The sequence below is a fragment of the Ranitomeya variabilis genome, chromosome 2, assembly GCF_051348905.1.
Source record: "Ranitomeya variabilis isolate aRanVar5 chromosome 2, aRanVar5.hap1, whole genome shotgun sequence".
Taxonomy (NCBI): Eukaryota; Metazoa; Chordata; class Amphibia; order Anura; family Dendrobatidae; genus Ranitomeya; species Ranitomeya variabilis.
Window position 1 is genome coordinate 93,285,569 of NC_135233.1, and position 16,246 is coordinate 93,301,814.

At 43.5% G+C, this 16,246-nt stretch overlaps 1 protein-coding gene across 2 annotated transcripts in view; it reads right to left on the reverse strand.

Moving 5' to 3' along the window:
• Positions 1-16,246, reverse strand: part of ACYP2 (acylphosphatase 2) — a 232,062-nt gene that overhangs the window by 209,509 nt on the left and 6,307 nt on the right. Inside the window, exons 2-3 of one of the 2 annotated variants that reach the window (XM_077292287.1) lie at positions 7,948-7,964; positions 3,057-3,166 (exon numbers count right to left, since the gene is read on the reverse strand). In XM_077292287.1, coding sequence (XP_077148402.1) covers positions 3,057-3,166; positions 7,948-7,964 — 127 coding nt within the window. The remainder of the gene's footprint in view (positions 1-3,056; positions 3,167-7,947; positions 7,965-16,246) is intronic. The other variant, XM_077292288.1, reaches the window with a different exon arrangement.

Here is a 16,246-nt window from a genome sequence, read left to right on the forward strand (position 1 = left end):
ACCCTCGCTACTGAGTTGGTAAGTAAACACACATACACAAGCATTGTAACCCACCTATGTAGGAGCATTAACAGAATGAACTTACATAGGCTGTAAACAAACAGCAACTGTTCATTTAAAAAAAAAAAAAATGAAAAAAAAATTGCATGGGCTTCCGTGCAATTTTCATAACCAGCAGAGGGAAAACTGATGGCAGAGGGCTGATGTTAATATTCTGGGAAATAGCCAATAGCCATAAAGGTTCCCAGGCTAATAATATCAGCTCACAGCTGTTTCCTTAGCCTTTACTAGCTACTTTACAGGGGGACCCAAGATAGAAATTGACATAGGGTCCCTCTATCTACTATATAATTGTCTAAGGGTCACTTCCGTATGTCCTTCTGTCTGTCTGTCTGTCATGGAATCCAAGTTGCTGATCGGTCTCGCCAGCTGCCTGTCATGGCTGCCGCGACCAATCAGCGATGACCACAGTCCGATTAGTCCCTCCCTACTCCCCTGCAGTCAGTGCCCGGCGCCCGCTCCATACTCCCCGCAGTCAGTGCCCGGCGCCCGCTTCATACTCCCCTCCAGTCACCGCTCACACAGGGTTAATGCCAGCGGTAACAGACCGCGTTATGCCGTGGGTAACTCACTCCGTTACTGCAGCTATTAACCCTGTGTGACCAAGTTTTTACTATTGATGCTGCCTATGCAGCATCAATAGTAAAAACATCTAATGTTAAAAATAATTAAAAAAATAAAAAATCATTATATACTCACCTTCCGCCACCTTTCCCGCTCCTCGCGACGCTCCGGTGACTGCTTCATGCAAGCGGCAGGTTCCGGTGGCAAGGATGGTATGCAAGAAGGACCTGCCATGACGTCACGGCCATGTGACCGCGATGTCATCACAGGTCCTGCGAGAAGGACCTGCCATGACGTCACAGTCATGTGACCGTGACGTCATCACAGGTCCTGCGCTCATACCAACCCTGGGATCGGAAGCTGCCGCGTGCACCGCACACAGGGCTAGGACTTCAAAGGGCCTTCGGAAGGTGAGTATATGTTTATTTTTTATTTTAAGTCTGTATACTACGTGGCTCTGTGCTGTATACCACGTCGCTGTGCAATATACTATGTGGCTGTGCAATATACTATGTGGCTGGGCAATATACTATGTGGCTGGGCAATATACTACGTGGCTGGGCAATATACTACGTGACTGGGCAATATACTATGTGGCTCTTTGCTGTATACTACGTGACTGAGCAATATTTTACGTGACTGGGCAATATACTACGTGGCTGGGCAATATACTACGTGGCTGGGCAATATACTACGTGACTGGGCAATATACTTCATGGCTGGGCAATATACTTTGTCAGGCTATGTGCACACGATGCAGATTTTGCTGCGGATCCACAGCAGTTTCCCATGAGGTTACAGTATAATGTAAACCTATGGGAAACCGAAAACGCTGTGCCCATGCTGCGGAAAAAAACGCGCGGAAACACAGCGGTTTACATTCCGCAGCATGTCAATTATTTGTGCGGAATCCGCAGCAGTTTTACACCTGCTCCATAATACAAAACCGCAGGTGTAAAACCGCAGTGGAATCCGCACAAAAACTGCGGTAAATCCACAATAAATCCGCAGGAAAAACACAGTGTTTTTGCCCTGTGGATTTATCAAATCCGCTGTGGAAAAATCCGCAGTGGACAATTCTACGTGTGCACATACCCTCAGTGTGTAGCCGGTGGCCGGTTAGAGCAGTCACATCTCTCGATGTGACTGTTCTACACATGAGATCGCTGTGGGCCACTTTGGATTATGTGGACTACGGTGGACAGGAGGGTATATGGTTATTTATTATTTTTGATTGTTTACAGGAGACATGGGCATCAGGGATTGGGCATTAAGGTGAGTATATGTTGTTTTTTTAATTTTACATTCTTTATAGGAGACAAGGGCATCGAGGATTTGGTGTTAAGTGAGTATAATGTGTTTCTTATTTATTTGAATATGTATTTAATTATTTTATGCTTTTTTTTAAGTTTTAGCACAGATGCCGGCTGCCAAGACTACTTCTCCATTCAGTGGCTCCTGCTACCAGAGCAGATGTAGCCTGAAGGGAGGAGTAGTTTCTTATCAGCTGATACCTGCTGACATTTACCATGGATCACAGTATATCTATGGGGTCACAGTCACAGCTGTGGGGTCATGCCGACATCTGATAGCATGACCCGACAGTGCTCTAAAGGTGGTACTGATTCTACTGCGGTAGTGTTACCGAAGATGTTTCCCATGCTGTCACACAGATTACAGCGTGGGAAACACCATAGGAAGTCTGTAAAACACAAACAAAAACTCAGCAAATGTGCAAACATCTTGATACCTGCATTTTTGCTGCGGATTTGTCTGACTTAATTGAAGTCAATGGGTGAAAAATGCTAAAAAATAAGCAGAAAGAATTGACATGCTACAAAAAAACGCACTGCAAATACTCAAGGAAAAATACTGATAGTGTGCACAGAACTTCAGGATTCTCATTGAATTTGCTGGCATAAGGATTCCATTGCATTTTGGCCCATTTCCAGAAATAAAAACGCACCAAAAACACACCTTAGTTTTATCAGAGAAATCCCTGGACTCTCAATTTACAGGTAAAATCTGTATTCAGTGAGAACATATTTTTCCATAACTGAGGTAGGAGATGACAATTGCTGCTCATAGTATTGTATGGAGAGCGGAGGGGTAACTAGAGACCGACAAAGGCATCCTGCTTCAAGTTCTCTTTAAACAACAGGTTTTTGTGAAAATTTTAGAACAAGAAATATTTCATAATGCTGATTCAAATTTGTTTAGCACTTGTAAAATAAGCATATTACCTTTCATATGCACATTAATCAGCTTTTTTTTGTAATTATTGTGTGGAAAATGACATCCTCTAATCCATAAATCCTTTCCACAATAGAAATACTGTAGGTAACAGAAATGTGTCCTTATTTTTATCAAATGTTGTAGATATTTTTTTGTGTGGGTCATGTTTTATTCTATTTTGTTCAATATACACTCACATGGAATTCACTTTTTCTTCTGGTCCTTGGACTTGTCCCTGTACAGTGCCTTGTCTTGTATTTTTCACCCATCCAACGACACCAAGTTTGTTTCCTTCAGCTTCTGTGTACTGCACCAAATGACATAGAAATATACTTTAAATATACGTTAGTATGAAATGTGAATTGATCAAAGATTTTTTCCAAATGTGGAATTGAGAGATACTACACAATTCTCCGTTACTTTAACAACTTGCTGTATCAACCTTTCCCGCCCCAATACATAATTCAGGAAAGCTGGCATCTTCCCGGCCACTGCCCGGGATTGACAGGTATCTGCCTATATGTGCATGTAGGCAAAGATCTGTCAATTCAAGGAAAAAGCTGCCAGGGACCTGTCTGTCTGACTAGTCTACAGCACTGATCAGTCTCCAGCAACTTTTAAAGTACGGTATGTTTTTATTGAAATGCTGTAGTGGTTCACAGTCAAACATACCTGACTGAGAATATACAACCCATGCCTGATAAATGCTGCCCGTGGGTCGCACAGCATGTATCAGCTGTCAAGTTCACTTAAAGCTCTGTGCTCACAGCTTCACATATATAAGCAAAAGAGAGTATTCAGATTTGAAAGCATAGGATTAGCATACTGTGAGTTAAAACATTTTTCTGCTAGTTTAAAAACAAACAGGGAAATGTTTTACCTCACAGAAAGAATCAGTAACGTTTTTTGCAACACAACCATTTGTGAAACTTTTTATTCCAAGATCTATTGATTAAGATGTACTTTGTGGAAAAATCCCTTTAATGTGTGTCTTTTTTGTCAATATGTTTTTGGATACCTGTTGACTAATTGCAACAAAATTTTTTGTTATCACGCCCCAATATCTTAACAATTTGAAGTGTGCTGCATCTGTGACACCCTAGGGTCCTGATTGTCACAGTGGCATTGCAATACAATACCACTGCGCTATGAGGGAGGCTTTCATTTCCACCTGGTAAAGGGTAATCTGAATTTGCTTCCAAGCCGGCCGGACCCTGCCTGTACCTGTGATCTGGTGCCCTGGACTGTGGATACCTTAAGTCTCCAGTAAACCAGGTAAAGAGACTGTAAACCTGTGTCCTCCGTTCTTTAATGCACCACTCACCATCTTCACCTATATACCAGGAGCCCTGGGGACCTACTTCACTTGTGGGAAGTTATACCATCCTAGCTGCCATAACATCACCCCAGAGGACCCCTTTAAGAATCGTCAGTCCCCATTGACCGAATACCACAGGTGGTGTCACGAACATAAACTTTATTCAAAACCCCTTTTCAAGACCTTCCCTTTAACATGGGCGCCCAGGGCCACGGACCGGGTCGCCGCCACCGTGACATCCCCCTTTGAGTACAGGACCCAGTACCAAGTACCCCACGGCCCTGGCAGGTGACTCACATCCCTCTGTAAGACTTAATAATTTTTGACTTTTCAGAGTCAGCTAAATCTCTTTTTTTGACTACTTTGCTTAATACAATATGTACCGCATGTATGTACACTGCTCAAAAAAATAAAAGGAACACTTAAACAACAGAATATAACTCCAAGTAAATCAAACTTCTGTGAAATTAAACTGTCCACTTAGGAAGCAACACTGATTGACAATCAATTTCACATGCTGTTGTGCAAATGGAATAGACAAAAGATGGAAATTATTGGCAATTATCAAGACACACCCAATAAAGGAGTGGTTCTGCAGGTGGAGACCACACACCACATCTCAGTACCAATGCTTTCTGGCTGATGTTTTGGTCACTTTTGAATGTTGGTTGTGCTTTCACACTGAGACGGACTGTACAACCCACACAAGTGGATCAGGTAGTGCAGCTCATCCAGGATGGTACATCAATGTGAGCTGTGGCAAGAAAGTTTGCTGTGTCTGCAGCGTAGTGTCCAGAGGCTGGAGGCGCTACCAGGAGACAGGCCAGTACACCAGGAGACATGGAGGGGGCCGTAGGAGGGCAACAACCCAGCTGCAGGACCACTACCTCAGCCTTTTTGCAAGGAGGAACAAGAGGAGCACTGCAAGATGAACCCTGCAAAATGACCTCTAGCAGGCTACAAATGTGCATTTGTCTGCACATACAGTTAGAAACTGACTCCATGAGGATCATCTGAGTGCCCGACGTCCACAGATGGGGTTGTGCTCACAGCCCAACATCGTGCAGGACACTTGGCATTTGCCACAGAACACCAGGATTGGCAAATTCGCCACTGGCGCACTGTGCTCTTCCCAGATGAAAGCAGGTTCACACTGAGCACATGTGACAGACATGACAGAGTCTGGAGACGCCATGGAGAGTGATCTGCTGCCTGCAACATCCTTCAGCAAGACCGGTTTGGCAGTGGGTCAGTAATGGTTGTAGGGTGGCATTTCTTTGGAGGGCCGCACAGCCCTCCATGTGCTTGCCAGAGGTAGCCTGACTGCCATTAGGTACCGAGATGAGATCCTCAGACCCCTTGTGAGACTATATGCTGGTGTGGTTGGCCCTGGGTTTCTCCTCATGCAGGACAATCCCAGACCTCATGTGGCTACTGTGTGTCAGCAGTTCCTGCAAGATTAAAGCATTAAAGCTATGGACCGGCCCGCCCATTCCCCAGACCTGAATCCGATTGAACACATCTGGGACATCATGTCTTGCACCATCCACCAACGTCATGTTGCACAACAGACTGTCCAGGAGTTAGCGGATGCTTTAGTCCAGGTCTGGGAGGAGATCCCTCAGGAGACCATCCGCCGCCTCATCAGGAGCATGCCCAGGCATTGTAGGGAGATCATACAGGCACGTGGAGGCCACACACACTACTGACCATCATTTCCTTGTCTTGAGGCATTTCCACTGAAGTTGGATCAGCCTGTAACTTCATTTTCCACTTTCATTTTGAGCCTCATTCCAACTCCAGACCTCCGTGGGATATTAGTTGTGATTTACGTTGATCATTTTTAGGTTTTATTGTTCTCAACACATTCCACTATGTAATGAATAAAGATTTGCAACTGGAATATTTCATTCAGTGATATCTAGGATGTGAGATTTTAGTGTTCCCTTTATTTTTTTGAGCAGTGTATATATATATATATATATATATATATATATATATATATATATATATATCCCATTTAAATTGTAGGCTTACAGCCCGAGAAAGGCATGTTTAGTAGGATAGGTCCCCATCAGAGGGAGGGCATCTTGCCGTGGTTGATGGGCATACATGAATTGGCCAATTTATGTGCTAAGAACCTTAATTTTTCGTAAGTACATTCTATTTAGTAATAATACGGTTTATATCTCATATATTCACTGTTTGTATATATCTTGGCCCTTACAGAGTGTTGCTGTGTTCTTTTTTTGTATGTTATATAGCCATTGCAGCTTGCACCTGTTTACATTATATGGAGGTGCTGGTCAGTTTTCTGTTTTGTATAGTTTGCGATTGGAGGTTGTGACTGCCTCCTTTCTGACTTTGCACTCCTCCAATCAGCCCAAGGGTGCTTTTAGTTAGTCCTGGCTTCTACTGGTCCTTTAAATGGAAGGCTTATAGCCCGAGATAGGCATGTTTAGTAGGATAGGTACCCATCAGAGAGAGGTCACTGTCATGGTTCCCAATGGCAGGGGAACGTCAGGACACATAAATAATGGACGAGCTCTTGGGTGATGGAATCTCGAGCTGACCGTGAGCTAAACCTACCACACAACTAGTAGTGGCCGGGGGGCGTGCCTACGTTTTATCCCTAGACGTCTCTCGCCAGCCAGAGAGCTAACTTACCCTAGTAGAGGAAAAAACAGACCTGGCTTACCTCTAGGGAAATTCCCCCAAAAAGGAGACAGAAGCCCCCCACATATATTGACGGTGAGTTCAGAGGAAAAGACATACGCAGTATGAAGGTAGGTTCAGCAAAGCGAGGTCCGCTTACTAGATAGTAGAAAGATACAAAAGGGAACTGCACGGTCAGCTGAAAACCCTTTTAAAATACCATCCTGAAATTACTTTAAAACTCATGTGTCAACTCATGACACCGGAGTGGTAATTTCAGCCCACAAGAGCTTCCAGCTACAGAAAAAGACTTAACTGTAAACTGGAACAAAAATGCAAACAAACTTAGGACTAAGAGTCCAACTTAGCTGATCAGTAGTCTAGGAGCAGGAACATGCAACAGAAAGGCTCTGGTTACATTGATGGCCGGCAAGGCAATGACTGAAGAGCAGGAATAAATAGGAACTCCCCACTACTGATGAAAACAGGTGAACTGAGAAAGAAAACACACCCGAGTCACCAGTACCACTAGCCACCACCAGAAGGAGCCCAAAAGCAGATTCACAACAGGTCACCTTGTCATGGTTGATGGGCATACATAAATTGGCCAATTTGTGAGCTAAGTACATATTATTTTGTAATAATGCTGTTTAGAACTCATGTATTCAGTGTTTGTATATATGTTGGCCCTTTCAGAGTGCTGCTGTGTACCCTTTTTGTATGATATGCAGCTATTGCAGCTTGTACATGTTCACATTATATGAAGGCACTGGTCAGATTTTCTGTGTTGTGCTTGTGTGTGTGTATATGTATGTATGCCAGTTTGGTAGCAAAATGGCTGTGCCATCAGAACAGACCCTTTAAGGTTAATGAACATGAAAGAAGATATTATACTCTGTAGTACCCTCTATCCACCAGAAGAGAGTGTCATGTGATGCTACATTTTCCTAATGCTATGTGATAATATGAGTGTCGGGAGGAGGGTGCCACTCGCTGGACTATCTCTTTGATATTTACTATGAGTTTCTACTAATTTGTATAGAGATTAATGCAAAATTCTAAAAATGGTTAACAGAAACATTATTCCATGAATCATTAAATATATGAACACTTACCATTCTGAAACAAACACCTAAAAGAGAATGAAAAAGAATATTTCACTACATACTGTAGGCTGGAAATACAATTATCCATGGTAAATCCAAGATTCCTGGTCACCATGGGTTCTCTAGATCTGACATATATTTTAGGCTATATTTATATCTCTACTGGAAATTTGACTCATCAATTGGAAAATCTAGCTCAGCAAGTAAGAAACCATGAAGAAAACGGTGGATCCCTTTTGAGTTATTTGAATCAATCGAGGGCCATTAGCATCTGCCATGTGACAAATACAACCTGGATTTCGCTGTTTGTTCATATGACGGAGAGAAACAAAGGAATTGAACAGCGCAAATGTGAACAGAGCCTTTCTCGAAATGTTTCTTGCCTATTATCTATTATTTTCTGCACGCTACCTTCTTCCTGCTAGGCTCTGCTTACAGTTGAGCTCAAAAGTTTACATACCCCGGCAGAATCTTTGCTTTCTTGGCCTTTTTTCAGAGAATATGAATGATAACACCAAAACGTTTTCTCCACTCATGGTTAGTGGTTGGGTGAAGCCATTTATTATCAAACTACTGTGTTTTTCTTTTTAAATCATAATGAGTCCGAAAGATGTGGCGTGTCAGAGAAAAACATATTTTTTTCTGCCTTCTGCCAAAGACTTTCAGGTCAGGTGTCTCCCTATACACACATACAGGGAGAGACCCTTCACAGGGAGTGGGTGGTGAGAAGCGGCTGGAGATCAGCTTTTCCGACTAGTCTTCCTTTGCCGCATGGTTTCCGGCGGTTCATACAGCCGGTGTCTGCTACATTCTGCTCGGGGATTGGGAAGCATGAATAAGCTGACAGGTTTCCTTTAATACCTCAATGTGGTTCTCAGCAACAGTAAAGTGAATCTTTAAAGTGATTATTTAAAAAAATAATAAATAAAATTGTCCAAAGGTCCAAAAACGAACAGGATAAAGACTCAAGCATCAATAAGGTTCAGCATAGAAAAGGTCCTAAAAGTGCGGAGAGTATTAATCTATGAGCTCATGCGCATCAGTGTATTTCTACACAGCAGTATTTTATAGGTATATTCTCTTCATAAGCCAATATGAGAATTAACCAGAGATCTTTATCAGACATCTGCTCAGCTTCCATGTGAGTGATCCGTCATGATCGGTTATGATCTATTTAATAAATCTGGTATTTTTTCCCCATTGACTTAAAAACGGGTCATTCAGATTTCAATTTTTATTGCAGGAAGCTATGCAATTCTGACAATCAAAAAACTAAAGAGACCTGAGAAGAAAGAACTAATGCAAATTTTTGAACTGTAGGATTTTTTAAAAAAGCATGTGACTTTTTAAAGAAAGTAATACAGTTGGGATTTGTTTGGCTGGTGAATGAGGGCACATTTTCCAGAAAACAAAATCATTCAGGAATTGCATTGCCTTCATTCTAAGGGTGACTAGCTGTGTACACGTGGCAGACTACACAGAAAGTTTAGGGGGGCAATCTTATTACAATGTATAAAATATATGAAGGGACAGTATATATGGTAGTTCTTTTAATTATCTTTTTAAACCTAGACCTGCAACAGGGGTGATCTTCTACATCTACAAGAAAGACAGTTTAATCATAATGTCAGACGCAGATGACCTGGATGCCCATTCTTGAAAAATACAGTATTTCAGGTTATGGGTACTAGATTCTGTGATGGGACGTTTATCCAGGGAACTAGTCAGATTGCCATATGTGCAGTCGGAAATTATTTTTCCCCTAATGTGGGGCAATTAGCATCTGCCTCATGGGGTTTTTGTCAACATGTTAGATTATAGTTTTATAGTTTGAACTTGAACTTAGGCTACGTTCACATTTGCGTTGTGCGCCGCAGCGTCGGCGACGCAACGTACAACGCAAACAAAACCGCAACAAAACGCACGCTAAAACACTGCGTTTTGCGACGCATGCGTCCTTTTTGGCCGAAAGTTGGCCGCAAAAAAAATGCAACTTGTTGCGTTCTCTGCGCCCAACGCTTGCGGCCATGCGTCGCAAAACGCAGCACAACGCATGTCCATGTGCCCCCATGTTAAATATAGGGGCGCATGACGCATGCGGCGACGCTGCGGCGCCCGATGCTGCGGCGCCGAACGCTAATGTGAACGTAGACTTATACATGTGGTCAAAATTGTTGGTACCCCTCATTTAATAACAGACAAACCCACAATGGTCACAGAAATAACTTGAATCTGACAAAAGTAATCTAATATATAAAGCTGAATGTGTGTATGTATGTGTGTATGTGTGTATGTATGTCCGGGATTGGCATCTGAACCGTCCCAGCTACAGCCACAAAATTTTGCACAGTCACACGTCTGGACCCCGAGAGCGTCAAAGCTATGTTGTGAGGTGAAATTTTAACCCCGCGCTTTCCAATTCACCAAACAATTTTGCCCCTATCTACATAATGGGGAAAAAGTGAAAGGAAAAGTGTTGGAGGCGTCGCAGCTACAGGCACAAAATTTTGCACAGTCACACGTCTGGACCCTGAGAGCGTCAAAGCTATGTTGTGAGGTGAAATTTTAACCCCGCGCTTTCCAATTCACCAAACAATTTTGCCCCTATCTACATAATGGGGAAAAAATGAAAGGAAAAGTGTTGGAGGCAAATTAACAGCTGCCAGATGTGAACAAGGGGGACTTAAAGAATGAGAGCGATGGCGCCAAAGAGTGTATACTGTACAGTTGCTAAGGTGGGGCCCCGACATGGGATAATCACCACACCACCACGGGGATATGAACACACACACAAAATGCGCCACACACTACCACGTGCTCGAACACATATACCACCCTCAGCACACATTTCACCACACATACACCAACCTCGCCACATAAAAGTTGAAACACAAAAGTCGCCGCTCAAAACTCGCCACGCGCAAAACTCTCCACATGCAAAACTCGCCACACGTGCAAAACTCACCTCATGGAAAACTCGCCACACGCAAAACTTGCACACGCGGAAAAATTGCCACATGCACAAAAGTTGCAACACATGCAAAAGTTGCCTCACACAAAACTTGCACATACTCAAAAGGCACCACACATAAAACTCGCCACGCGCAAAACTCGCCATGCGCAAAACTTGCTGCACACAACTTGCTACACTAACCTGTCACATGCAACTCGACACACAAAAAGTTGCTACACGCATGTCGCCACACAAAACTCATCTCACAAAAGTCGCTACATGCATGTCGCCACACGCAACTCAACACACACAACTTGACACACGAAACTCGCCCTAAAACACACACAAGTCTGGTATTATCCTTCAAAAATAAAAATCTGATTAATAAGCTGACAAACTACAAGAGCAACAAATGTACCATATAGGAATCCGGCAGCTGTCAGTCACATGACCAGTCTATTATGTGTATGTGTGAGCTAATATATACTGCCAGGGGGTGGGCTTACTGTTGGCTGGGGATTTATCAGGCTGCCAATTTAGCTTACAAATACTGAGGTAAAAATACTGACCAAATAACGTGTGAACGAGGTCTAATATAGGAGGAGATGACATACAGATATATACTATATACAGGAGGAGATGACACAGGTATATACTATTTACAGGGGAGATGACACACAGGTATATACTATATGCAGGAGGAGATGACACACAGATATATACTATATACAGGAGAGATGACACACAGGTATATACTATATAGAGGAGGAGATGACATACAGGTACATACTACATACAGCAGGAGATGACATACAGGTATATACTATAAGCAGAAGGAGGTGACACACAGGTATATACTATATACAGGAGCAGATTACCTACAGGTATATAGTATATACAGGAGGAGATGACATACAGGTATATGCTATGTATAGGAGGAGATGACATACAGGTATATACTATATACAGGAGGAGATGACACACAGATATATACTATATATAGGTGAGATGACACACAGGTATATACTATATACAGGAGGAGATTACATACAGGTATATACTATAATAAAAAAATAATAAAAAATAAATAAAACCCATGAAATAGTCTTGGAGAGAAATGATGGTACCCCTGAAAATAATGTGACAAAAGTGACATGTTAAATCAAGGTGTGTCAAACTAATTAGCATCACAGGTGTCTACAATCTTTGAATCAGCGAGTGGGCCTGTATATAGGGCTACAGATACTCACGGTGCTGTTTGGTGCTATGGTGTGTATCACACCCAACATGGACCAGTGGAAGCGAAGGAAAGAGTTGTTTCAGGAAATTAGAAAGAAAATGATAGACAAACATGTTAAAGGTAAAAGTTATAAGACCATCTCCAAGCAACTTGATGTTCCTGTGACTACAGTTGCACATATTATTCAGAAATTTAAGATTCAAAGAGACGGACAATACGAATGGTAACAAAAGAGCCCAGAAAAACTTCTAAACAGATTAAAGGTGAACTTCAAGCTCAAGAAACATCAGTGTCAGATCGCACCATCCGTCTTGTATGTGCCAAAGTGGACTTTATGTGAGACAACCAAGGAGGACACCATTGTTGAAAAAAAATCATTAAAAAAAAACAGATTGGAATTTGCCAAACTACATGTTGACAAGCCACAAAGCTTCTGGGAGAATGTCCTATGGACAGATGAGACAAAAATGGAACTTTTTGGCAAGGCACATCAGCTCTATGTTCACAGACGGAAAAATAAAGCATATCAAGAAAAGAACACTGTCCCTACTGTGAAACATGGAGGAGGCTCTGTTATGATCTGGGGCTGCTTTGCTGCATCTGGCACAGGGTGTCTAGAATCTGTGCAGGGTACAATGAAATCTCAAGACTATCAAGGGATTCTAGACAGAAATGTGCTGCCAGTGTCAGAAAGCTTGGTCTCAGTTGCAGGTCATGGGTCTTGCAGCAGGATAATGACTCAAAACACACAGCTAAAAACACCCAAGAATGGCTAAGAGGAAAGCATTGGGCTATTCTGAAGTGGCTTTCTATGAGCCCTGACCTAAATCCTATTGATCATCTTTGGAAAGAGCTGAAACATGCCGTCTGGAAAAAGCAACCTTCAAGCATGAGACAACTGGAGCAGTTTGTTCTTGAGGAGTGGGCCAAAATACCTGTTGAGAGGTGCAGAAGTCCCATTGACAGTTACAGGAATCGTTTGATTGCAGTGATTGCCTCAAAAGCTTGTGCAACAAAATGTTAAGTTAAGGGTACCATCATTTCTGTCCAGGTCTAATTCACAAGTTTTATTTTTTTAATTCTGTGGAAGAATGGTTGAAAAGCAATGTTTAACTGTCATTTGTTCATTTTCATAGATTTATTATTTATTATTACTTTTGTCATATTTAACCCCTTCCCGACCCATGACGCCACGTAGGCGTCATGAAAACCTGTGCCAATCCGACCCATGAGGCCTATGTGGCATCATGGAATGATCGCGTCCCTGCAGAGGGGGTGAAAGGGTTAACTCCAATTAAACCCGATCTGCAGGGACAGGGGGAGTGGTACTTCAGCCCAGGGGGGGGGGGTGGCTTCACCCCCCTGTGGCTACGATCGATCTGATTGGCTGTTGAAAGTGAAACTGCCAATCAGAGCGATTTGTAATATTTCACCTAAAAAACTGGTGAAATATTACAATCCAGCCATGGCCGATGCTGCAATATCATCGGCCATGGCTGGAAACACTGATGTAAACCCCCCTCCACCCCACCGATCCCCCCCCAAGCCACCGATCTGTGGTCCGCTCCCCTCCATGTTGTGCTCCGCTCCCCCGTCCTCCTGTCCGCTCCCCCCGTGCTCCTATGCCACCCCCGTGCTCCGATGCCCCCCCCGTGCCCCGATATCCACCCCCTTATACTTACCGAGGCTCCCGGTGTCCATCCGTCTTCTCCATGGGCGCCGCCATCTTCCAAAATGGCGGGCGCATGCACAGTGCGCCCGCCGAATCTGCCGGCCGGCAGATTCGTTCCAGGTATAGTTTGATCACTGTGATATAACCTATCACAGTGATCAAAATAAAAAAAATAGTAAATGACCCCCCCCTTTATCACCCCCATAGGTAGGGACAATAATAAAAAAAAGAAAATATATTTTTTTCTTTTTCCACTAGGCTTAGGGTTAGAACTAGGGTTAGAACTAGGGGTAGGGTTAGGGTTAGGGGTAGGGTTAGGGGTAGGGTTAGGGTTAGGGCATGTGCACACAGTGCGGATTTGGCTGCGGATCCGCAGCGGATTGGCCGCGGATCCGCAGCGGATTGGCCGCGGATCCGCAGCGGATTGGCCGCTGCGAATTCGTAGCAGTTTTCCATCAGGTTTACAGTACCATGTACACCTATGGAAAACCAAATCCGCTGTGCCCATGGTGCGGAAAATTCAGTGCGGAAACTCTGCGTTGTATTTTCCGCAGCATGTCAATTCTTTGTGCGGATTCTGCAGCATTTTACACCTGTTCCTCAATAGGAATCCGCAGGTGAAATCCGCACAAAAAAACACTGGAAATCCGCTGTAAATCAGCAGGTAAAACGCAGTGCCTTTTACCTGCAGATTTTTCAAAAATCGTGCGGAAAAATCTCACACGAATCCGCAACGTGGGCACATAGCCTTAGGGTTAGGGTTGGAATTAGAGTTAGGGTTGGAATTAGGGCTAGGGTTGGAAATAGGGTTAAGATTAGGCTTGTGGTTACGGATAGGGTTAGGAGTGTGTTGGGGTTACAGTTGTGGTTAGGGTTGGGATTAGGGTTAGGGTTGGGATTAGGGTTAGGATTAGGGTTAGGGTTGGGATTAGGGTTACGGGTGTGTTGGGGTTAGGGTTGTGGTTAGGGGTGTGTTGGGGTTAGGGTTGTGATTAGGGTTATGGCTACAGTTGGGATTAGGGTTAGGGGTGTGTTGGGGTTAGTGTTGAAGTTAGAATTGAGGGGTTTCCACTGTTTGGGCACATCAGGGGTCTCCAAACGCAACATGGCACCACCATTGATTCCAGCCAATCTTGCATTCAAAAAGTCAAATGGTGCTCCCTCCCTTCCAAGCCCCGATGTGCGCCCAAACAGTGGTTTACCCCCACATATGGGGTACCAGCGTGCTCAGGACAAGCTGGGCAACAACTTTTGGGGTCCAATTACCCCTGTTACCCTTGCAAAAATAAAAAATTACTTGCTAAAACATAATTTTTGAGGAAAGAACAATTATTTTTTATTTTCACGGCTCTGCGTTATTAACGTCTGTGAAGCACTTGGGGGTTGAAAGTGCTCACCACACATCTAGATAAGTTCCTTGGGGGGTCTAGTTTCCAAAATGGGGTCACTTGTGGGGTGTTTCTACTGTTTAGGCACATCAGGGGCTCTGCAAATGCAACGTGACGCCCGCAAACCATTCCATCAAAGTCTGCATTTCAAATGTCACTACTTCCCTTCCGAGCCCTGACGTGCGCCCAAACAGTGGTTTACCCCCACATATGAGGTATCAGCGTACTCACAACAAACTGGGCAACAAATATTGGGGTCCAATTTCTCCTGTTACCCTTGTGAAAATAAAAAATTGCTTGCTAAAACATCTTTTTTGAGGAAATAAAAATGATTTTTTTTATTTTCACGGCTCTGCGTTGTAAACTTCTGTGAAGCACTTGGGGGTTGAACGTGCTCACCACACATCTAGATAAGTTCCTTGGGGGGTCTAGTTTCTAAAATGGGCTCACTTGTGGGGGGTTTCTACTGTTTAGGCACATCAGGGGCTCTGCAAACGTAACATGATGACCGCAGACCATTCCATCAAAGTCTGCATTCCAAAACGTCACTACTTCCCTTCCGAGCCCCGGCATGTGCCCAAACAGTGGTTTACCCCTACATATGGGGTATCAGAATACTCAGGGGAAACTGGTCAACAACTTTTGGGGTCAAATTTCTCCTGTTACCCTTGGGAAAATTAAAAAATTCTGGGCTAAAAAAATATTTTTGAGGAAAGGAAACACTTATTATTTTCACGGCTCTGCGTTATAAACTTCTGTGAAGCACTTGGGGGTTCAAAGTGCTCACCACACATCTAGATAAGTTCCTTTGGGGGTCTAGTTTCCAAAATGGGGTCACTTGTGGGGAGTTCCTACTGTTTAGGCACATCAGGGGCTCTGCAAATGCAACCTGACGCCCGCAGAGCATTCCATCAAAGTCTGCATTTCAAAACGTCACTACTTCCCTTCCGAACCCCGACGTGTGCCAAAACAGTGGTTTACCCCCACATATGGGGTATCAGCGTACTCAGGAGAAACTGGGAAACAACTTTTGGGGTCCAATTTCTCCTGTTACC